This window comes from Salvelinus sp. IW2-2015, linkage group LG11 (genome assembly GCF_002910315.2).
Source record: "Salvelinus sp. IW2-2015 linkage group LG11, ASM291031v2, whole genome shotgun sequence".
Taxonomy (NCBI): Eukaryota; Metazoa; Chordata; class Actinopteri; order Salmoniformes; family Salmonidae; genus Salvelinus; species Salvelinus sp. IW2-2015.
The window spans coordinates 31,238,566-31,263,899 of record NC_036851.1 but is presented as its reverse complement, the minus strand read 5'-3'; the positions used below and the strand labels follow the sequence as shown (position 1 = coordinate 31,263,899).

General features: G+C 38.8%; 2 protein-coding genes across 2 annotated transcripts; both read right to left on the bottom strand.

The window, feature by feature from the left end:
- Positions 1 to 5,028: 5,028 nt before the first annotated feature.
- Positions 5,029 to 8,459, bottom strand: LOC111970176 (homeobox protein Hox-C8a-like). The gene is made up of 2 exons (XM_023996720.2): positions 7,413 to 8,459; positions 5,029 to 6,761 (listed from the first exon to the last, which is right to left on the bottom strand). Exons 1-2 carry the CDS (start codon positions 7,846 to 7,848, stop codon positions 6,403 to 6,405), a joined length of 795 nt encoding a protein of 264 aa, XP_023852488.1. The 5' UTR covers positions 7,849 to 8,459; the 3' UTR covers positions 5,029 to 6,402.
- A 3,601-nt stretch (positions 8,460 to 12,060) lies between these two features.
- LOC111970177 (homeobox protein Hox-C9a) lies at positions 12,061 to 15,016 on the bottom strand. The gene is made up of 2 exons (XM_023996721.2): positions 14,372 to 15,016; positions 12,061 to 13,094 (listed from the first exon to the last, which is right to left on the bottom strand). Exons 1-2 carry the CDS (start codon positions 14,910 to 14,912, stop codon positions 12,850 to 12,852), a joined length of 786 nt encoding a protein of 261 aa, XP_023852489.1. The 5' UTR covers positions 14,913 to 15,016; the 3' UTR covers positions 12,061 to 12,849.
- Between the last annotated feature and the right edge of the window lie 10,318 nt (positions 15,017 to 25,334).

Below are 25,334 nucleotides of genomic sequence, written 5' to 3'. Positions count from 1 at the left end.
TGTTAAGTAGAAAATAGAAAATGAAAGTAACAAATAATTAAACAGCAGCAGTAAAATAACAATAGCGAGGGTATATACAGGGGGTACCGGTACAGAGTCAATGTGCGGGGGCACCGTTTAGTCGAGGTAATTGAGGTAATATGTACATGTAGGTAGAGTTAAAGTGACTATGCATAGATAATTAACAGATAGTAGCAGCAGCGTAAAAGAGGGGTCTGGGTAGCCCTTTGGTTAGCTGTTCAGGAGTCTWATGGCTTGAGGGTAAAGCTGTTAAGAAACCTTTTTTTCGGTACCGTTTGCCGTGCGCTAGCAMAGTGAAAAGTCTATGACTAGGGTGGCTGGAGTCTTGAACAAAAATCTACTTTGAAACAAAAGTATACACCTCACACACATAATTATGGGCTTAAAAAGAAGAAGACACCTATACCATGTCAGATATAGAGTTGAAATGTATATATTTTTTTGTATACATCCCAATACACTGTATATACATCACAGAAGACTGAAAAAAACAAAACTGTTTGACATAGAAACACGGATTATCGTCTGTTTAATTATTTTAGTTTTTTATTAATTATGAAATTATGAAAAATATTAATAACATTCCACAAATGAGGCTACAAGGTCATATGACTGCAAGAAAGGGTTACCTGTTATTATTAAGCAATGAGGGTGATCACTTGCCCACAACGGAATAAAGGTGCAAGCCACCTTCACATGATGCATATTCCTCTTTCACTAAAATATAATTGAGGATTGCATTTTAGTTATTGGAAGAAAATGTCCGCCATAATAGGGAACATTCTTGGTGTGCACAATTAATTAGCAATGGAGGATAACTCAAGATTGGCCATCATTGTTTACACTTAACACAATAATGGATAGCCTATACCTAGAGAGTTGAGCCTCGATTTATTTTTCAATTCTATGAATTCTTTACATTGTAGCGTGTAAGCCTACTACATTTCCTTTTAACATTTCTAGCAATTGAATATGTAGCCTATACACAGTACACTTTCAATAAGTCGGTAAAATACATTAAAGTTGGGCTATCTAATAATTAAAGTTTTTAAAGAACAAATATGAGACTTAATTGTCCATATGGCTGTGTATTAGGTTTTCCTCTTTAAACAACTGGTCAAAGAAGAGAAAACCAGACAATCGTATTGTTTGTGGAGGCCTACACTGAAAGCACCAGTATACTAGTGCAGGGGTATTCAACTCTTACCCTATGAGGTCCAGAGCCTGCTGGTTTTCTGTTCTACCTGATAATACATTTCACCCACCTGGTGTCCCATGTCTAAATCGTTCCGTGATTAGAGGGGAACAATGAAAAAATGCAGTGGAACTGGCTTCGAGGTCCAAAGTTGAGCTTGAGGGCTATAGTGTGTCAGAACACAGAGACACTGTCGAGTTTATTTGCCGTCCATAAAGTTAACAGGTGGTTACGACCTTATTACGGAAGTGGTCTCCCCTCATGACAATATAAAGTACAAAGGGAGACAGGTAGACAATGCTCACAGACAATTGTCACTTTCCAGAAAACTTCCGGAATTTCGGCAGTAAACAGCATATAGAATTGGCTAAATCTAGCCGGAGACATTCAAGTCAAGAGAGTTTTTTCTATAAGGGGCCCAGTGTAGGTAAGAAGGCATCTGAACATCTGACTGTGGCGGCATTGATTGACAAGGTGAGTTTTATTCTGTAAATGTACATGTTAAGGATATTGTTTTGTATCTTACCTTGATTTAACTAGACAAGTCAGTTAAGAATAAATTCTTATTCACAATGAAGGCCTACCTAACGACACTGGGCCAATTGTGCGCTGCCCTATGGGACTCTCAATCACAGCCGGTTGTGATACAGCCTGCAATCGAACCAGGGTCTGGAGTGATGTCTCTAGCACTGAAATGCAGTGGCTTAGACCGCTGCGCCACTCGGGATATCTTTATTTCTCATTGTACAAGCTGTTCTTGAGTTGTTTGTAGTCATGTTACTTAGACCTAATGCAGGCTATATGTGGCATTTTTTATTTTATTCCAAAAGATGGTTTAAAAAAATATATTGAGTCTAGGCTAGGCCTGTGTGGTGTTAAATATGRATAGGATATGCACCATATTCCAATTGCCACACTGCGCTGGTTACGAATATATTTGGTCACCTTATTTTAAGGGTTAGCCTCCATAAAATAACAAATCCCTGAAAGGTTTCGGGAAAATGTTAGACAAGACCGATAGGCCTCAAAGGACTTAACATTTAAATATGAACATTTCTTATTTCCTGTAACCTGCAGACTGTAATGGGCCTATGTGCATATGATTTCTTACATCGCCTACTCTGAGTATGATTTGATTGAATTTAAATAACCTAGAATAACACATCGCAAACATCTTGTACAGTGCCTCCAGAAAGTATGCATACCTCTTGACTTATTCGACATTTTGTTGTGTTACAGCTTGAATTCAAAATTGATTAAATAGAAGAAAATCTCAACCATCCACACACAAAACTCCATAATGACAAACTGAAAACGTGTTTTTGTCAAAAATGTATTGAGAATGAAATACAGAAATATCTCATTTATATAAGTATTCACACCCCTGATTCAATACTTTGTAGAAGCACCTTTGGCAGTGATTACAGCTGTGAGTCTTTTTGAGTAAGTGTCTACCAGCTTTCCACACCTGGATTGTGTAACATTTGCTCATTATTCTTTTCAACATTCTTCAATCTCTGTCAAATTGGTTGTTGATCATTGCTAGACAACCATTTTCAGGCCTTGCCATAGATTAGAGCTGACAAGGTAAAAATCTGTTGTTCTGCCCCTGAACAAGGCAGTTAACCCACTGTTCCTAGGCCGTCATTGAAAATAAGAATTTGTTCTTAACTGACTTGCTTAGTTAAATAAAGGTAACATTTATTTGTAAAAATTCCAGTAGAATTAAGTCAAAACCGTGACTCAGGAATATTCACTATCTTCTTGGTCAGCAACTCCAGTGTAGATTTGGCCTTGTGTTTTAGGTTATTTTCCTGCTGAAAGGTGAATTCATCTCCCAGTGTCWGGTGGAAAGCAGACTGAACCAGGGTTTTTCTCTACAATTTTATTTGTGCTTAGCTCCATTCTGTTTTTTTTTATCCGGAAAAACTTCCCAGTCCTTAATAATTACAAGCATACCCATAACATGATGCAGCCACCACTATTCTTGAAAATATGTAAAGTGATACTCAGTAATGTGTTGTATTGGATTTCCCCCAAACAGAATGTTTTTTATTCAAGACAAAAAATGTATTACTTTGCCATATTTTATGCAGTATTACTTTAGTGCCTTGTTGCAAATATGATGGATGTTTTGAAATATTTGTATTCTTCTTTTCACTCTGTCAGTTAGGTTAGTATCGTGGAGTAACTACAATGTTGTTGATCCATTCATAGTTTTCTCCTGTCACAGCCCTTAAACTCTYTAACTTTTTTAAAGTCACCATTGGCCTCCTGGTGAAATCCCTGGGTGGTTTCCTTCCTCTGGCAACTGAGTTCGGAAGGACGCCTGTATTAATTAACCAAGTGCAATAACTTCACCATGCTCAAAGGGATATTCAATGTCTGTATTTATTTTATTTATACACATTGACCACTAGATGCCCTTGTTTGCGAATCATTGGAAAGCCTCCCTGGTGTTTGTGGTTTAATCGGTGTTAGAAAATCACTACTCAACTGAGGGACCTAACAGATAATTGTATGTGTGGGGTACAGGCTGTCTCTTATACACATCTAGATGTGTATAAGAGACAGGTGTGTAGGCCAGTAAAACAATTATATTTAATCAATTTTAAATTCAGGCTGTAACATAACAAAATGTGGAAAAAGTCAAGGGTGTGAATACTGAAGGCACTGTAGCATACTCTAATCGCTGTCTCTTATACACATCTAGATGTGTATAAGAGACAGGGGGTATTGTGTGTAGGCCAGTAAAACAATTATATTTAATCAATTTTAAATTCAGGCTGTAACATAACAAAATGTGGAAAAAGTCAAGGGTGTGAATACTGAAGGCACTGTAGCATACTCTAATCGTTGCATAATAACGTATTGACTACAAGAGATTAAAGATGCACATAGAAGCCTACTCACCTGTTTCTCTTTCCATAAAAAAAAATACATGTTGGATTGCATTTTTACACACACACACACACCCACACACACACACACACACACACACACACACACACACACACACACACACACACACACACACTAACTTGTACAATCATTTATACTGTATTTTGGGCACCTATAAGGTAGCTTGGAAGTATGAGTGGCGCAGTGGTCTAAGGCACTAGAGGCGTCACTACAGACTCTGGTTCGATACCGGGCTGTATCACAACAGGCCGTGATCGGGAGTCCTATAGGTTGGCGCACAATTGTTCCAGCGTCGTCCGGGTTAGGYGAAGGTTTGGCCGGGGTAAGCCGTCATTGTAAATAKGAATTTGTTCTTAACTGACTTGCCTAGTTGAATAAAGGTAAAATAAATATAATAAATTAAGTACTCAAATGGATATCGCATATTTACGTGCACTCGAATTGTAGGCCTACGAAATAGTTTAGGTAAGGGGGGGCTTCTACATCATAAAACCACTCTGCTTATTGGTAAAATAACTCCTTATATACATGATATTTCCCTTATCAAATATAAACTACGTTGCAGGCGTTTGTGTCTCAAAACTAAAAATGTCTATGAACCACTATCAATACAGGCGTATCCATTCCTTCATCCATTGGTCTGACTGAAAACAAGTCATGATAAAAAATATTTTCTATAATGTCATTTTGTTTGGGTGTAAGATATTGTGATTAAATGTTCTTAGAATTCATTGATGTTATTAGGTAAACATCATAAAATTACAAAACAGCCATAATTAGATGTTTGGATTGCCTACCTAATTTGTGTGTGTGTGTGTGTGTGTGTGTGTGTTTTGGTCTATCGCAATTCGGATAAATTGCGAAATGGTATCAAGAATGAGGAAGAGAAATTCAAATGTTTTTCCATTTATTTGAACATGTTCATGCCAATCAAGTGTGTGTGCACTCGCAACCAACCTCCCCTCCTTTAACTTGAAACATAAGAAATCAAGCTGATTCATACAACAAGAAATACGAAGACATACAGAGGTCATATTCAGTGCAATAAAAAACGAGTCTATTGCATCAGTACAATATTGTAGGCTAATGGTATTTAAAAGCTGAAGTACAATTCTTTGTTCAATTATAACATATTGGTTAAATAAATGTGCATTACTTAAGGCAGTTTAAGTTGTTGGGACACCAATTGTTGTTACACCGTCCTTTAGCTGGCTAGGTAGTATGGCGCAGAGACATTTGTTTCGAAGATCAATATAGGTCCTACTATACCGCCACAAGTAACACCATAAGTATTGTGCAATCAAATGCAATATAATGTGTTATAGGCCTATCATTGCACTGGCTTGTCCCTTCAGTGAGAATGGATAGATCAACATTGCTAATGACAAAACCGTTTTCTTGGTAGATTTTAACATCGCCTCCAAGTGCATCTTAGGTAGTAAAGAGTTCCCGGTCTATTAAAACCAATATAGGCTAATAATCACATAAACATAACTTATTACTGCCTTCTAGAATCTTACATTTTTCAGAATTAGGTCAAGAATCAAGAAATATTCTACATATGTCGAATTTCCGATTTGTTTTGATATCAGATTGAATAGGCCCGGGACCATTTGCGATCAAAAGAACAGACAGCGCTCACAATGTTTACAAAATATAGGCTACATTACAATACACAATAGTAGGCCTATATTTGTGAAAATAATAGGCGTATAGATTGAAATTTGAGAAACAACAACATGAAATATCCCTTACTGGCCGAACGAATTTAACCACTGAGCCAACTGCCACCCATTTTCCCACCTTTGGAACTGTCAGTTATGAATCAAATAAAAGTCCCATCATCCCAATACACACACACAAATCCACATAAAAAATACTCGAGGAAAAAAAAGTACAAAGAATTTGTATTAATAATGAACCCTTCTCCTCGAATGACAACATTGATGGAACATTTAAACATTTCCAGCCATCCTATCCTCTTGTGCATTCTGTGATATGGACATATGCGTAACAATATGATTTGCAAGTGCTTTAGGTCTTTATGTTATGAGAACCTTTGCAGCGTTTGGAGACTGTAWAAGCTAAACATTATTAGTAGTTATTATCCTCATAGAGAGAGCCATTTGCTGGAATCCAGAACAGTTTTTTTCTCTCATCTTGTTGACTCAATAAAACGGTGGTGATAAAATGTGATCTCCTTCTCCCGGGACCATCTTTCAACATTTAAGCCATATAACCATAAAAAGAAAGAGCAATAAAAATCACTCTTTCGCCTCCTCTTCATCTCCCGTTTCCTTTTTGTCTCCCTCTTCTCCTTCACCATCATCATTGCCCTCATCATCGCCCTCTCCCTCTCCCTTGCCCTCTCCCTCACCATCACCATTACCCTCGTTCTCCGTCTCTACTCTTTGACACGGAAATTTGTCCTTGATGTTCTCCTTTTTCCACTTCATCCTTCGGTTTTGGAACCAAATCTTCACCTGCCGCTCCGTCAGTCCTAAAGCGTGAGACACCTCGATCCGACGCTTACGGGTGAGGTAAGGGTTGAATAGAAATTCCTTCTCCAACTCCAGTGTTTGGTATCGACTGTAGGTCTGTCGGCCACTGCGTCTTCCGGGGGCTATAGAATGGAAATAGAACTTACAATTAAGCAGGAATTGTTGCAAGACTGTGTCTGGTTCACTATTGTTTTTGAAATATAAGATCAATTGTTTGAGATTGTGTGTGTGGCGTGCCCGTGCCCGTGTGTGTGTGTGTGTGTGTGTGTGTGTGTGTGTGTGTGTGTGTGTGTGTGTGTGTGTGTGTGTGTTGTGTGTGTGTGTGTGTGTGTGTGTTTGACTATACATACCCTCTACCCTTGGATAGCTGTCCGGATGTGTGTGAAGATAAACGCCATGCCAAGTGCTTCTGGTGAACTTTCACTGAATTCGTTTTTACCGTTGTTATTAATCTCTGCTTATTTTCTCATCTACTAGCGATCAACTGAGCCGCCATTAATGGCACAGCACTGACGCAGATCTACTGGTATGTATACGCCTGTAATCACAGTAGCTAAGATCTGATGAGAGCGACTCATTGTGCCACGGTTAAGCGACGAATTTGAGTGATAAGTGAAGCTCCGAAAACGTTATCATATGTTACCGGATGTAGGCTACATGCCATGAAAACTACAACAAAATAACCACACAAGAAGCCTAACTGTAGCCTACTCTTATAATGTTAGAGCCAATATAATTGCACTAATGCACATATAAACAAGTAGCCTACTAACCGTGGGGTCTCATCCARGGAAACATGAGACTAGGAGACTGGTTTTGATTTAGGTGGCCTTGTCCTTCTCCGAGGTTAGTGCCATTTGACGATTTACAGTCTGGGTATAGCGCCACGCTTGCCTCTTGTTGGGTACCATAAAGCGTTTGTTTTGGAAGGGCTTCGTATCCATAAAATGTAGTGCCATCTCCATGGCAAGCCAAGGCGCATGGATTCTGCTGGTAGCCTGGTGTGGAGATCGCCGGCGTCCTATGGTGAAAGAAGTCTTGGACGTGATGGGGCGGGTGCTGAAATCCCGTCGTCGCCGCTCCCGCACCGTACACCAGCGCGTGTCTCCGGGTGACTCCTTGAGGGAACCTGCAGTTGTAGTAAGTTGGTTCCAACGTTTCACTGCCTTTGCARTTGGAAAAGAGAGGGTTCACGAAATAGGAGCTCATGTTTTACGGTTTACAATGTTACAGTGGAAGAACTTAGTTTACGACAATTCCAAGTATTGCCTTAGTTTTGTTCCAAACCCCACACATACAACGAACGAAACCACGAAATCATAGAGACAGGTTTAAGGAATAAGATAATAAAGCCTGTTTCCTTATCCACCTCTCCCTTGTTAAAACACTGCACTGCTACCAAAGGAAGTCCTTTGCTTTTTATTGYCTATTTCATTTTGGAGCTTCAAWTCAGCTTCTTATGTCATGCATGGTTGATGTGTGCTATATAGCTAAAGCGGCTAGCCCCTCCGACAACACAGTTACTAGCGTTTTTGCCCCCCCTTCACGACATCGACCCCCTCCCCACTCACCACCAACCTTCAACCCCCTCCCATTCTCATTGAGAACTCAGACGTCTAAACCATGAAACAGGCAAACGGGAAGGGACTATGCATTTTGCTTTACAATACAATAACATTTTGAATATTTTACGTAGCTTAGACTCGGTGTCGACTATCATTTTGTTTAGTCTTATACACATTGTCTATTTGAAAGAGTAGTGTTCTAGGCCTTCCTCCCTAGTTAATAGGCCTACCGTTGATTGCCCTTAAGAAAGTGACTATGTGAAAGCAAGGTTTATGCATGACGTCAATGATTTCCATTCACGCACACATGTACGCGCACACCCAGTGGCTGTGAAATGTTTTGTAGCCTAGCCTATTTGAATTAAAATATTTTAATTGAAAATGTTTATATGCAGCAAAATTGTATTTTCTAATAATACAGCCTAGATATTTGGTTTGATATGTTTTTATGTTACCAGAATTATTTTAGAATGCTTAATAGTCGTTGATGACATTGATTAATTATTGTACATGATTTACATCATTATTAATGAAAATAAAAGTGAAATAAACGCGTTTGGTTGAATTTTTGGTCTTTACTTAGAGCAAACATAATACAAATATGAATAGATGTTTCACAATTACAGACTATACATTTTGACATTAAGTTAGGCCTACATGTTCTGATGTTCTTTTGAGCCCTATAGTAGATGTAGCCTACCTTATGCTACTTAACACTAAACATAGGCTATCGATTAACACAACGGTAAAAGATAATTGATCAGTTATAACTAATATAATTGTTCTTCATAACAATACAACACCAAMACAGAGATAGAGACCCACTGACAAAATAAATGGGTGTAGATAGACATAGGCTAAATAAATTGGAATATCGATACTTAAAAAAATAATACAATATTCCCATATTACAGATATACTACTGCCTATAGTGTAGGCTAGAGAAGAAAGATAATTATTATCCGTAAAAGTTATATGCAGACGAWTAATAATAGGTTTTGGAGAAAACGGACGTTGTTGGTTGTTCAGCTCTACGCATGTGACTAGTAACCCTAGAACAGCCTTTAAGAACATTTTCTCTCTCCAGTCCCCCAAAAGTTCCCATACAAAAGGTAAACAGGCTACATGGGCTCGAAAATGTTAAATACTTAGTCAACAGCGACATCCAGTGGCCTTTTTGTGTGATTTGTACTACACTAATTGGACTAGTTCTAGACCTACAGTACTTTCACATAACCATGAGAGGCTATTATTTCGTGAGATATATGCTAGGCCTACACATTTGTATGGCATATCATGATAGTGGAAGATTGGATCGGCGACAGATTTTAAACCATAGGCCTAATTAGTAGCCAATAATTAAAATACATACTATGAATCATATGAACAGAATGTTTCTGCCACTACTGGGCCTACTGCTAGTGCTGCTAGCTTGCTAAAATGCCAATCCTCGTAAGGGATATAGTATAAGAATACTATAGCCTAATAGTGAAAGTAGAAATAATAACCATTTAATAATGAGCAATGAGGATACCTATATCTGTTACAACTCTAATAAAATCTCTATAAATCGCAGGGGTCCTCATAGTAATAGTAAAAGACTTGAAATGACGGACATGTATACAGTAGTCATATATAGCCTAAGACAAAGTCATAAAGACACATGGGTATGGGTTGGATTGAATCGAGGCAATTTTAGAATAATGGAGATTGCCATTCGACAGGGGACAGTGCCAGTGTTCCAATAGAATATTGTTGCACTGTGCTACAATGAGCTGAAATAAAAGATCCCAGTAATTTTCCATACACACAAAAAGTGTATTTCTCTTCAATTTTGTGCACAAATCGGTTTACATCCCTGTTAGTGACCATTTTATCCTTTCTCAAGATAATCCATCCACCTGACAGGTGTGGCATATCAAGAAGCTGATTAAATAGCATGATCGTTACACAGGTGCACCTTGTGCTGAGGACAATAAAAGGCCACTCTAAAATGTGCAGTTTTGTCACACAACACAATGCCATAGATGTCACAAGTTTTTAGGGAGCGCGCAATTAGCATGCTGACTGCAGGAATGTCCACCAGAGCTGTTGCCAAAGAATCAAATGTTAATTTCTCTACCATAAGAGAATTTGGCAGTATGTCCAACTGGCCTCACAACCGCAGACCATGTGTAACCACACCAGCCCAGGACCTCCACACCCGGGCTTCTTCACCTGCGGGATCATCCGGGATGGGGGTAGGGGGGGTTCTGAGGAGTYTTTATGTCTGTAATAAAGCCCTTTTGCGGGAAAAAAATAATTTTGATTGGCTGGGCCTGACTCCCAAGTGGGTGGGCCTATGCCCTCCCAGGTCCCACCCATGGCTGTTCCCCTGCCCAGTCATGTGAAATCCATAGATTAGGACCTAATTTATTGATTTCAATTGGCCGATTTCCTTATATGAACTGTAACTCAGCAAAATCTTTGAAATTGTTGCATGTTGCGTTTATATTTTTGTTCATATAGATTTGGAATAAAGGAAGTTCAATTTGGGGCCTTTCATGTGTTCCTCTTTCCCCTTCTGCCACACAATTCAGAGTGTGTAAATAAAGGAGGATGGAGTCACGTTTGCAGCAGACAAAAACAAGTGCAATAAGCCTCCTTTGAAACCAGCAAACCATACCTCGAAATAAGAACAATAAAGTAATTTAGCGTAGACGTCTAGCCAGTTCTGCTAGGTTTGCTTTGTTAGATTGCATTCAAGACGAACAGTGCTGCCCGAAGCAGGGTCATAAAACCCCACATTTCTCTGTGCACCACAACGGAAATGTTCAACTATATTGGGCTCTAAAATCTCTGCATCCTGTCAGTATTGTTTTTGACACTTAAGGGAAAGCCAATTTAGTTCAGCGACCAAGAAAGAAAAATAAACACCAGAAAAGATACTTCACACACCTCAAATGAACTGATCGGCTAAAAGATGGAAAAGATTACGCGGCAAATTAGTGTGGCGTCCAGAGGGTGTCCAAAAAATAGCACCATGACACAGGGGAACACTTGTATCGCCGTTTGCTGTGGGTTACATACCCACGACACATGGCCAGCATGACCCATCTAAAATACAACATAGAGCACCAACTCAGCTAGACCAAAAGAATATAGCACACTGCTTGGCTCACAATAGCCRCAAATCAGTGACCGAAAGTTTGCATTAGTCTATTACAAATTATTTCGTAACGTCAACAATGTGTAGCCCAGGCCCTATATTCGCGATTTATGATATGGAAACAACCCACTGGGAAAAGACATCAATTCAAAGTCTATTCCACGTTGGTTCGACGTAAATTCATTGAAATGCCGTGGAAATAACGTTGATTCAACCAGTGTGTGCCCAGTGTTAACACTCATATAGACGACATTTTGTATTATAAAATAGTGGAGTGTCTAGGCTACAAGAAGGCTAAGTAAAAACTATAAAACACCTAACGTGGTAAACTAGCCAACGTTGTTTAGAACTACGCACGGATAGGCCTACGTTGAGATAGGCCTATGCCACATTGTTGCACGAAATGCACTCTCACTGCCCACCTCCGTTATACCGAATCGCAATAATCAAGTTATTATGTGTGGCATGTTTTGTTAAATGACCACCAATTAGAAATATGGCCAGGCCTGGACAGATTACGAACTGAAAACGTTTCAGTGTCAGAATAATACGCTAAAGCTTTTCCTTGAAATAGTTACAATAATCTTAAATGATTATGATTGGATAACACGTATAATGGAAACAACGCGATGCAGTGCGTTTACACAAGGCCTCAAATGTCACCTTATTTCCCCCCAGAACCATTCACATTTCAGAAAACACAGCGGCTGGAAGTGGTCAGGAAACGTGCTTTATAAAAGGAAATAGAAAAGGAAGATTAATGAGTTAAAAGACACATCTGCTTTCAATAAGGAGTAGTCCGTATCTAATTCTAGTCTGTAGCCTATTGGAATTGTTGAATTACTAATATCCCAACAACAACTGCGAATTATATTTTTGTACCCTACTGTCTTGTCAAGCCATCTCAGAATGTCATTTTTGCAAGTGTTAATATTTATGATAAAGGTAAGGTTCTAACGTTTTAATAATGACCCAACAAAGACAGGAAAGGAGATTATTTCGGATAGAAAGATGAGCACAATCTGCAGTATAACGTAAACTTGTAGCGTCGAGAGAAAATAATATAAAAACCATACAACAAAATCTATATCCACATAGGCCTAGACGAAACACAAGACACTCGTTCCATGTACTTCGTGTACAAAACATTCATTTAAACTTGAGTAGGCCAAAGATGTAACATCTACAAAAATACACAGGTTTTGTTATACACAGTTATCCAACTTGACCCAATACATTTCTTTACTAATGTCCTATTCGTGTCTTGACTATGAAGCAGTAATAAAGGATAAATAGTCAAAACAAGCTGCATACTGTCACAGAGAGACGTGGGCCCAATTTGCAATGTGCTACTTTGTCAAGAATAGGCCTATAGATCTCAATTATATCAGATCAAAAAGGAAAACAGTAGCTCTCAAGAGGAGAGACCATTGGAGAGGAGAGAACACGAGTGGCATTTTTCTGAACGTGTACAAGTCAATTTGACCATACAGCACGTTACTGCTCATTGCTTTCTGTCTTCTCTTTATTAATTTTCTTCATCTTCATTCGCCGATTCTGGAACCAAATTTTGACCTGTCTCTCAGTCAAATTAAGAACCCGAGCGACCTCATATCGACGGTCCCTGGTAAGGTACATATTGAACAAAAACTCTTTTTCGAGTTCGAGAGTCTGATATTTTGTATAAGGACACCGTTTCTTCCTCGTTGAACGAGCGTGTATCCAATTCGCCACCGGGTTGCCTGTAAAATGATAAATCAGAAAAAAGTAAATACATTGAGCACTTTTGCTGACCTTTTCCAGTGTATAACCCAAAATCATTATCATAAACACTTCGACAAACAACAGACCAAACGGAGAGCAGGCCTACTCTCTTATACATTTTMGGGGGGAATAAGTCTTTGGTTCAATATAATCCATGTACATTGTCAAATGCGTCATCAATGTTTTCCTTAATAATTATAAATAATCATCTCTCTTATAGACATGATCCATCTTCAACAGTGCTAGAAAAGGACCGAGTCATAAAATTGTGAGTGCACCCGTTTGCTTTATTGGCCCATAAAATATTTTAAAAGCCTTTAACTTCAAGTCTCCGCAGGTCTGCAACCGAGCCAGCTAGATGCATTTCACCCTGGTATTCCTGTTGTGGCCTAAAATATTATTTTCTGTGTTTATTGTAGGGCGTTAGCTCGGTGTTGTCATGTTTTTATAAGTACTGATATGAAGAAACTTCCATATCAATGGTTTTGGTCCTTGCTGAATAGGCTGTATTTGAGCAAAGTTATGTTTTGTGATTGGCTCGGCTTCGGTTGTACCAAAAAGTTGAATAATCACGTGAAAAATCTGCCATTATTGACTAAATAACACGGGGCAATAAATAAGTATAGGTTTACATTGAATGAAATGAAATTAGCCATTATAATCATACTGCAGATAAAAACCATGGTGACTCTTGGTGGTTTCTGCAAACTTTTCTGTAAACATGGATCATGTGAATTAGCTTGTTGGTTGATTTTAGGCTTCTGGGTGTGCATTTAAATCGAAGGCTATAATAACAAATAATAATAATCCACTATAACACAAAGCCTATATAAGGCCACACCTCTTGTGTATAAATTATACATCAAATGTCTCGATAAGTAAAATAAAATATGCTTTTACGCACAAAAAATGCTTTTAGGCACAAGTTTTGGCCATGTAAGAAGAAGTGGAGTGGAATTTACTAGAGATTCTGATCTCGCCAATGAAAAGCTTGCTTCCAGTTTCCCCATTGTATAGCTGTTTTATAGCTAATTCCTATTTTACAACCTTAAGGGGATTGGCGTTTGTCCTGGCTAACACTGTCTAACAGCCCATCCAGTTCCCCTCTTGTTCAAAGGGAAGAGAAAAGAGACGACCATTTCGTTTTATAGCGGGACAACAACCACGAGCAAAAACCCCATGGATGACAAACACCGCCACCTCACACACACACGACTCCTATACCCGTTTATAGACTGGCATGGCTTCCACTTACTTGGGTCGAATTCTGTCTTGTCGTCTTTGTGCTTCCCGGAAGCCAAAACCTCCGACTCTGGAGAAGGGACGATCTGCTGGGCCTTGTCTCGGATGTCCACGCAGGTGTTGTAGAAATAGTCTGGGTATCCGCGACTGTTGGAGGTGATGCAGTCTCTGGCACTGGGCTGAGGGAAACCATTGGGTTTGAGTCCGTAGTGTCTGCAGTTAGCCGGGTAGCCTGGAAAGGATACTGTTCCAGATATGGGCTCCAGCCATGAGCGAACATACCTCGAGTCCGTTCCAGCGTGAGGTTGGTGGGTGTATGGGTGGTAGACCACTGAGGATTGGGAGTGAACTGGGCCCCAGGAGGAGGTAAAGACAGAAGGTTTCGGCGCAAAACTGCAGGAGGGATAATCGGAGCACTCTGGTACTACTGTCGTCTGACGCGAGCGGATGGGGAGAAGCTCTGGGGCTGAGAACCGCGACGCCAGCACATCCTCGCTCTCATGGTTTATCAAAGAATCCACATAATAATTGCGTATGGGACCCGTGGTCGACATGGCGATGCTCTGGTCTCTTTTACATGCATCAGATTATTATATGGAGTGTATGTGTACTTTTATCTTACCCCTAGAACAATCAAGGCAGGTAATTATTTATCCCGGGGTCTTTGACTCTCATTGGCCACTGTTGAACACGTGATTATGTTTACCCCAAAATGTTACAGTGGATTAATGCGCAAGTAGTCACAGGTCAGGGGTGTGTGTACCTCAGACCTTTGAATGCTATTTATGTACAAGAAGGATATTATATGAGCAATCATTAAGAAGTATTCACCACCTATAATGTTTTCGTTTCTCCTTGTTGTCCTTAAAGCATGGAAAACGGATTATCCCCTCGTATTGGAGAATGAGGTACGTTGATCACAGTGCATGAAATACTTTTTATCGATGTAATTTGTCTTTGTCGACAATTTGAATAATTCTTGAGGTAAAACAGTTTTGGAAAATAAGAATTCCTTTTTCCTTTAGAGTTTTTATCCAATCGTAATGCATTGTATAGACTTCGATGGGTATAACATTGTTGTAACATGCACAATAGCAGCAATAGATTAAAGATCGAAGAATATAATAATGTACCCCAAATGTGTGATTCACATGAGGCTTTTATATTGTACAAACACATAACACACGGTGCATATTGTAAAACTTTGTGACTGTGTAGAGATTCGGAACACTTGCTCACCACTGCAGCTTAATTCGGAGAGAGGTCGCTCATGTTTTATGTCCCTCAATAAATGTTTACGAGAACCATTTGATTGTTCATAAACGTGTGGTTAATTTAAAAAAACTCTACCGAGTTATTCATATCACATAAACATAAAACGAACATATTACCAAAAGAACAAGATGCGAAATACAACTATGGCAGGAGTTATATAAAAACAACATTCAACAAAAATGTTATGCAGGGAAAAAAACATGCTTAACCCATATTGCAGAATGGAATTGGGCATCACTGGTCTGAGCGACAGTCAAAAGTAGAAATAGGCCTATAGACATATCCTACAATGAAAAGTTGGTTGGATAGTTGTGGGTGAATATTTTTTTTTTAAAGGATAAAGCTCTTTATAAACAGGCAGGTCACCCACGATGCAAGTCAGTATTCGTCCATCCATGTCTCAGGATGTCGGGAGATGACGTGGAAACCGCCCACTAGAGGCAACAGTGAGCGCTGTTTTGCTTGGGCGTTGTGGATGGCGGATGGGCTTTAGCATCTGCCTCTGGTTCAAAAGGTTGCATGTTCACATATTGTTTTGAGCCTATCCCAAACTTGAACTTAACCTTAAACACTTCGAAATTTGATGTTTGGAACAACTTCGAAATGTTATGTTTGAGAAACATGGATGAACGTCTAATTCTGACGTGAGGCTTTGAGAGCTGGTTGTGATAACAGCAAGTAGCCTATAGGCCTACCACAATACAATGTGTTTTTGATCATGTAGGCCAGGGGTCTCCAACCTTTTCTAGCACTCATTCTACATTTAGAAAAATTAAACGTGTCCGAGCTACTATTTTTTTCTAGCATTCAAATAGYTACATTCTTCTCTTCTCCTCTCACCTGTGTCACGGCTCCTCCTCTGCATTGCAGGGGCGGTTCCTCCTGCAGGCAGAGGGTCGTTAGTGATTGGAGCCACCTGGGCTCAGGGTATAAACTGTTTGACTAATCACCTCGCTCTCTCTCTCTGCTCCTCCAGGTATGCTCATGATTTGTTTGTTCCTTTGTAGTTTTGCATAGTTTTCACTCAGTCATGTTCACACACACATATTCACGCATCCATGCACTTTACATACACCTTACATTATGATACTTCCACACCTCATTCCTTTTCCTTAGTTTAAGTTAATAGTTTTGTTTATAATAAAGAACACTTTTAATTGGCCTATACCTGTTCTTTGTGTCCCCTCATTTTTGTCACAGGCTATGAGCAGGCTTGTGACACCTGTAACTCTTCCTGGGTCCTTAGTGTACAAGAGAAAGTAGTGCACTATATTTTCTGTCAATATACCTGGTAAAATAATGGTTAATAAACAACTCTAAGGGGGGCCCAATAAAATCTGTGATGTCTTTCCCAAATTCAGTTTTATTTTTTCCAAAATTATGTTTTCTCAGTTTTATTTTTCCTGGTTTTAGATTTTTTTAGTTTTTCACTCTCAAAATTACAATTGTTCATAGAGAAAAAACGAGATTGGAGTCCATGTTAATACTTAAATCACATCAGAAGACCAGAAAAAAACTATTTTAAATCCCCTTTAATTGCGCATCTACTGAGTGAGGAATGTGCAGTCTAATGTTCCAGTCTCGTACTTCTGCACTAGTAATAATATGACAAACTGCCATGTGGAGTAAACCCAGTTTAGTTTGGATTTAAGTGGTAATATTGCGGTCTAGCTGGTGTGCACAAATCTTTAAGAGTCTACTGATGCACCCGTGCGTCAAACTAATTAATATAATAGTTTAAGCTAGAGATACAGTATCTGMMTTTTTTGGTCTCGCCTATGTTGGCCTTCCGCATCTGCAGTGGAGAAGTGTCAGAGCTACAGCACTGTTTGTCAGACCAGGAGACATCCTGAAAATCGGTCTGGAGAGTCTGAACCAGCCTACAAACTAATATGATGAGACTCTCAGGAACACAATGGCGTTTGTCTGAAGTCGGACTGAGGACACATGGCTCCCGAGTGGCGCAGCGGTCTAACATGGTGACCACACCACTCGCGTTATAAAATAAATGTACACATGTTATTCAATCATTGTACCCACACTGCCATGGAGCGTCTGRGTTGCCAAGCACTAAAATAGAAGRCAGTTCTATTTGCGACGCTGAAAGGATGCAAGTCCTGCCTCTCCCATCTCCTCATTGGTTAATAGAAGCAGATACCCATGTGCCATCTCCTCATTGGTTATACCCACGTGGGTGATTGAAAGATGAACTGAGATTGTGGTCGTTGTGGTAATACTATGAAAGTTAGATGCCAATCGCATATATAATGTCCAAACCAGAAAAYGCCTGGAAGGAGGAGAGATGACCAGAAACGATTCGGTTGACCATTTTGTGTGTGGATTAATTGTTGGAGTAGTGGACCTTCTGCATTTCAGGTAAAATAACAACTCAACATTTATATCCCAGGGCAAATTAGCTAGCAACAGCAAGCTAGCTAAAGAGGACAAATTAGCTAGCAACTGCCATAAATGTTTAATGCATTTCGACCTGTCCCCAAATTAATCTAATTGGTTCAGAGTTMGTTTTGATATTTCAACCTGGGTGTCGTGATCACGTTTGGTGTAGGGGGACAAAATCAATTTGCGCACGATGGCGCACGATGGCGCAAGTGCGCGTCCGGTCTGGGCATGGTGTTAGGCACTGCATCTCAGTGCTAGAGGCGTCAGTACAGACCCTGGTTCGATTCCAGGCCGTATCACAACCAGACGTGATTAGGAGTCCAATAGTGCAGCGCACAATTGGCCCAGCGTTGTCCAGGTTAGGGTTTGGCCGGGGTTGGCCATCATTGTAAATAAAGAATTTGTTCTTAACTGACTTGKCTAGTTAAATATAAAAATAAAAAAACATGCKAACTTCTCTCTGTAGCGTCTGAACCATTTGGGTTACAAACTAATGTGACCCCACTATGAACACGAACATGATGGTGTTGTCTGTGTTGCTCTACGACCCCCCACAACTCTCACAGAACTCGTCTGAAGGTAACCATGTACTGGTTTAAAAACTGAATGGAATTATGGAGGTAGTTTTGTGCCAACAAAAAAAGGGTTACATATGTGTACAAAAAACGAAAATATTTCCTGAGCTTATTCCTTATGATTTTTTTTGTTACTGGCTGTTTTTCCATGTATTTATGTGTTATTCAATGCGTTTCTATGGGCTATAGTAGTAAAGCCCAAATTAAATATTTTATCAAATAATGTTTTTATATTTTTGGGGATACCTACAGGTGTCCTAAAATCAAATAGCTAAATGATCCATAGTATGACCACCTTAAAACAACATGTCAGTTTAGAAGAACAACCTCCCCACAAAGTATGTGCATGCTCTATCCATCTCCCAACCTCAAACTTTAAATTGTGGTCGTCAGGGAAACTCGTAAAATCGTCTCATATAAAAACAAGCACAAAAACAATTTACAAGAGTAAATTAAATAACCTTACCAAAATAAGAAACCTACAATTGCCACATTATCTCTTTAAGAAATGTTTGGTATGGGTAGCCTAAATCTGGAAAGTTAGTAACATGATGATCCATTGGGATATGTATAGCCTATATTGGCTTAGGAAAATGGATATATAAGTTCTCCAAAGATGAAGAGGCATGCATACTAGGGAACTCTGCAGTGCAGTGCAGTGTCTGGGCGTCGGATGACCAGTCATTGTCATTCAGTTGGGCTGCATTTAGACAGGCAGCCCATTTGTCATATTTGTCCCACTAGTTGGTCATTTGACCAATCACATCACATCTTTTAACATCAGATCTTTTTCAGAGCTGATCTGATTGATCAAAAGACCAATTAGTGAGAAAATATCAGAATTCGGCTGCCTGTCTCGACGCAGCCTSTGTCATTCAGTCTGGGTTAAGCCCTTTGCCACAACACTTCAACCTGCGTTTTTCTCTTTTCGCTGAGAATAGGGTGCCAAGGCTCAAATCACATTCTATTCACAAATGCAATATACTAAAAATGCAATAACACCTGTATTTTAAGATTTTAAAATGCTGTCTTTTGAAACCTAATGGAAAAGATGGCTGACTGAATTAAGCCACTTGGATTAATCGATTCAATACATTTAACAACTACAGGCTAGCTACATGACTCTGTGACTGTTGTTGAGAAAACAAATAGACTGTTTGTTGCGCCTTCTCCAATCCTTTGTTATATGATCAGCCTAAGATCCATGTTAAAATATAATTTGCTGGAAATGATGCAGCCTTGTGCCATGCTGAACATCAAAAAGCTATGTTAACTGGTATATAAAACACAAAATGTTGTAAAAAGTAGGTCTAGGCTGTAGGCTATGTTCATTTGGTGAACCTATCAATCACAATAAAATGTAGGCCTGCCTACACATTAGAATTTGGTTTAGATTCTTATCCAAATTGCACGTATACATGGGCTCGAATATATAGGTCACGGACTGGGGTGCCCATGACCTTATCTGCAAATGGATAAGTATGGAAATGTTTATAACAAGAGGCGATAGGGTGTTCTGTTGTATAGCCTTGATACTCGTTTTTCTTGCTATCTATTGCTGGCGTCTGAGAACCAATGTTAATGCCAGAAGACATCCAGTAGGCCTACACACCCAACCACTAACACAGATAAGAAATTACTAGGTATATTTTTTTGAATAAGATCATCTCAAAAGTATTCTCAATGCAACCGTCAATAGTCAATCAAAATGCAACTTTTGATAGGCCTATATTCAATTTTATGTTATTATCGATAATTGAATTGCTCGTTTTGAGAATATATTTTTTCAACTTCAAAATATCTGGATTAACTTTTAATTTATAGATAAACAATAATGTATTTCAAAGCCAAACATTTAACATTAGCGTTGGTTTTGAATTGTGCTACTATTCGTGTGCGCAAACTCTACATGTCACGCGTAAAAGTATACTAGGCTATTTGCATTTCCTATAGGCCTAAACTTTGACTATATTATCATGATATTCATTGTCTCATGATCTTGGTGTTAGGGATATTTCAGATATTCTATAAACATATACTTGTCAAATCATAAATAGGTGGTAAATAAATATATACTGAAAATTATCCATACGTTCCTCTGCATCAGCAATATGCAACAAAATAATGAAAAATATATCCCAGACTGCGACCTGTATGTTTTTGTGTCTACTAATTTGGTTACACATTGACGTTGCACATTACAACTTCAAACTAGGCCAAACTATATACAGGATACATGATACGTTTTTTTTGCATGCTTATCTTTCCATTCTCTTTGATTAGTTGTTTCTATTGTAGTGGCAATCCTTATCTATATCGTTTTTTTTTTTTTGTTATTTTAGTGCCAACTATAGCAAAGCACTTCCGTAGAAATCCATAAATTCCATCTCTAATTTCGGTACAGCCAAATCGAACAATCTTTCTTAGGAATCAGCGTGATTACCATCTCATTGGTAAGTGTACAGTAGTTTACATATAAATCATGATTCAACCTTTAAAATTGTATGTTCCCTAAATTGGCCAATCAACATGTGTGTAATATTTGAGAATGCTACTTAGGATATAGAATTACAGATGTTTGTGCATAGGCCTATCTCACATTTACACGTTCTGCGCTGGGGCGTATTTGGAGAGATTTTGGTACCGTGTTCTAGTTACGGCTTTATTGAGTTGTAACGGTGTAGGACTAGTTTTGCACTCATATAACATCATCCATATTCTAGTTATGGACGAATCTACATCAATGTAAGCCTTCAAATGTTTTTTGTCACATTTCCACGCCAGCTTTTTTTATTTGTTTTACCTTTAAACTGAACAAATAAAAAAGGATGATTGAGCATTTGTGTCCATTGTAATTTCTTGAAATAAGTCAAAATAGGTGTTGACTCCATTTCAAACAACTCACATTATAAAATATCCTAGATCTTCTAAAATATACGTTTCAGGGATGGATATTTTACATTTCAGTTCATTTAATGAATAAAATATATGTATCTGAAATGAAATTGACATAAACAACCCTGACATAATATTGGGAAGATCCAATTGAACCAACACACACAGACACACGCACAGACACACGCACACACACGCACAATGTAGACCAGTTGCAACTGATTGATTCCATTAAGATATTTTTGTATTTATTTTTTACAACGTTTTTTATGACTTACATAACAACAATACACTTAAATTACATAGGAGGCTTTACTTTGATTAATCACCCACTTCAAGCGCATGTGAGCACCATGCGGTTGCTAAGAAAATGGAAATGACACACAGCCACACTGCATGCAACGTTGGTCCACTCCGGTGACATCACTGTTCCACAGTCTAGTACAAGGCATGTAAACATGGGGCCTTGACTTCTATTCACTGTTACAGCTATATTGGCTTTATTATTTAATAACTTGGGAGTGTTAAAACACTCAACAACGTGCTAAGAAGAATTAGCCTACAACAAGAACCATATGAATGTGCACATAGATACGAATGTTGATCAATGCGAATCAGGCAATCTAAGCTCATCATTTGCCTAGTAGGCCTATTTTAAGGTGACATCATCACAGCCAGCAGTAGACTAATGGTATATAGGCCTACTTGTATTTCAGCTAAGCTGTAAAGTATAGGCTACACTGACTGATCACTGAATAATGGTCATAATGAATTTTAAAAAACATTAGCCATTTGAAAACGTTATTGAAAACATTAAAAAAACATACTGGCCTTAAATGGCCATGTACTGTTATAATCTCCACCCGGCACAGCAAGAAGAGGACTTGCCACCCCTCAGGTCCTGGTTCCTCTCTAGGTTTCTTCCTAGGTTSCTGCCTATTTGCAAAGATAGGTGGGACTATRGTTCATTAGTTAATAAAAAAATATAGACGTTTCAGCCCACAAAACCTTTATCGGTGTAAGAGGATTGAAAAAAATGCTGTTTATGTTTATAACATCATCAATACTCTTGTTATTTCCAATAAAAAATATATATGCCATTAATAATAACATTAAGAACATGAATACAAACGAGCTAATAGACTGACAGCGCAGGTGGTATTCAAATTAATCTTGAAGGTGATTTACGTGTGTGTGAGAAAGGACGTAAAAATAAGATAAAGCTATTTCTCCGTTAATTCAATTGTATATGCCTATCCTAATTCAACACCGCCATATTGGTTAAAGCTTTCATAAACTCTCAAAAAGCCAAAATATAAATACAAATATTACGTTATTTCTTGGATATCAAGGCTCAGGGGACTAAGCTACCGAGCACTGCATCTCAGGCGTTACTACAGACCCTGGTTTGATTCCAGGCTGTATCACAACCGACCGTGATTGGGAGTCCCATAGGGCGGTGCACAATTGGCCCAAAGTCGTTAGGGTTTGTATTAACTGACTTGCCTAGTCTAAGAAACTGCATCTCAGTGCCAGAGGCGRCACTACAGACCCTGGTTCGATCCCGGGATGTATCACAACTGGCCGTGATCGTGGGGCGCACAATTGGCCCAGCGTCGTCCGGGTTAGGGGAGGGTTTGTCCGGGGTAGGCCGTCATTGTATTATAAGAATTTGTTCTTAACTGACTTTCCTAGTTAAATAAAATGTTGCTAGCAATAGAGTGCATAACATACATTTATACCTATGCCGTGGGATTAAAAATTGAGCGTAGTCGGATTGGAAGAATACTGTTTATTACTGACGTTAATTTCGTGGAGTGGACTGGAGTAACATTGCGAACTCGTAAACACATTTAAAGACCACTTAAAGGCCTTACTGACTGGAAACATTTGATTAAAGCTCTGATCGTAAAGGCATTCCTATTACGACAGCAGTATTGCCTAGGCCAATACCTTCTCTTACGAGGGTTCAAATTTGAAGACTATATATTTGCAAAAAAATATTTGACATCGGAGATGGCCACCATACACGGCGGATTAAGTAAAGGCCTAATAATATTCCAATGAGTCATATTGAGTCCTAGCGTTGGCATTGCAAACCTGTAGATAGACAGGTCATGTTGTCAATGACAGCGTCTGCGTAGGGCTATGTGTGATTGTGGTCCGTAGGTAAAGGTGGACCCATATATATCTATCTAACATTTTTGTGTCAATTTCTATGTATGTCGTTCATGGAGGATTTTAATTACATTTTGTCTACGTAATGTTAGTGGTGATTAAGACAAAAGAGCGAGTACCTGATATCATGCAATGGCAAATATTGAAGATAGGCTAGTGTTACCGGCCTCAAACCGGATGTAATTGTTTTTGAACCCATTACGCTAGTAATATCCAAAAGAATGCATAATACAATAGCCCTTTAATAGGCGATAATAAACAAACACACATATATTTGTTCAAATGTAACATATGCTAGGCTACTTACAACTACAACTGGCCTATCTACAGGCTATAGCCAAGGTTTAGCCTTTTGGATAAATTATGAATGTCTCATTTTGCATTCTGCCTGTTTTCTAGCTTCTCATCAAGTTACTGGCATATCTAACGAAGATAAGTAGCTATATGTAGCAAAAATGTTGAGGTAAATTCATAACGGTAAATTTGAGAAAACAGAAAGGCCCAGATCTAGGCTACTAAATCGGTTCCAGTGGCACGTTTTAGCGTGCTGCACATTTCTGTTCAGTGACCATTCGATAAACAATATACTGTATTGTGATGTCGACTGAATTTAATGTTTCAAAATGGTTTATATTGCAATCCATGTTAAATTTCAAACATTTTGTGCAGGCTATATTTGAGCCGAGATTAAGTGCAAAAGAGAAAGCAAGCCCACCATAATGACGAACAATATAGGCCTAAAACAAACCATTATAATCTCTAATGGTCATGTTGATGTTCTTTGATTATATTTCAATGATCATACAAGTAATATAATAAAATATGTATATTACAACAAAAGCATGAGTCCAGAGATGAGACTGGGATTTTTACTACTTGGCAGATGTCCCATGGCACCTGGAGACTCTCTTGGAATGCTGAGTACCATCCCTAAAATACCTCCGGTCAATAATCCCGTCTACAAGGCTAGACCTCTAAAGTCTCTGCGCAACAACACAAAGCTGAAAAGGATTTTTTACCCCGTGATGTTTACAACCCAAATTCTCCCACTGCACCAATAGACCTTTTAGTGTCCACCACATAAAGCCAAAGAGCTAAGAAAAAAGGTCTCGTCGTGGATATTGATGCCATTTGCGGCGACTCCTGAGCCGAGTGTGTAATCTTGCAGAAATGGACGCCCTTGATGAAGGCTAACTGACGTAATCAAGGCAGTTTCTTGTTGCCGAGCCAGGAAGTCAATCCCAACAACATGAAACTACCTAAACCACGCATCAGATGAACGTGAAAGGTCAATCCATTGAGAATTAGAGACAATATCAAACGTATCTCATAGTCAAATGTTTTTCTATGTACCGATGGGGGAAAAAATCTATAGAAAATAAAATAATAACAAAAATGCTGCATATGTAGACAAGGACTAACGATACTAGGCTATGCTGCGTTTCCATGTTCATCAATTAGATCTAGGCCTACCTGTTAAACTTCGACAATAGGATACTGGACTAATGACTCCTTTGATATGCTTGATGTCGTTTCGCATATTAGTCATATTTGAAAATAGCAAGATAGGCCTAATATTATGATATCCACGACTTGAATGCATATCCAGCAAGGAGTGATCACATTTAGTAAGATTCTTTGTAATATTATATT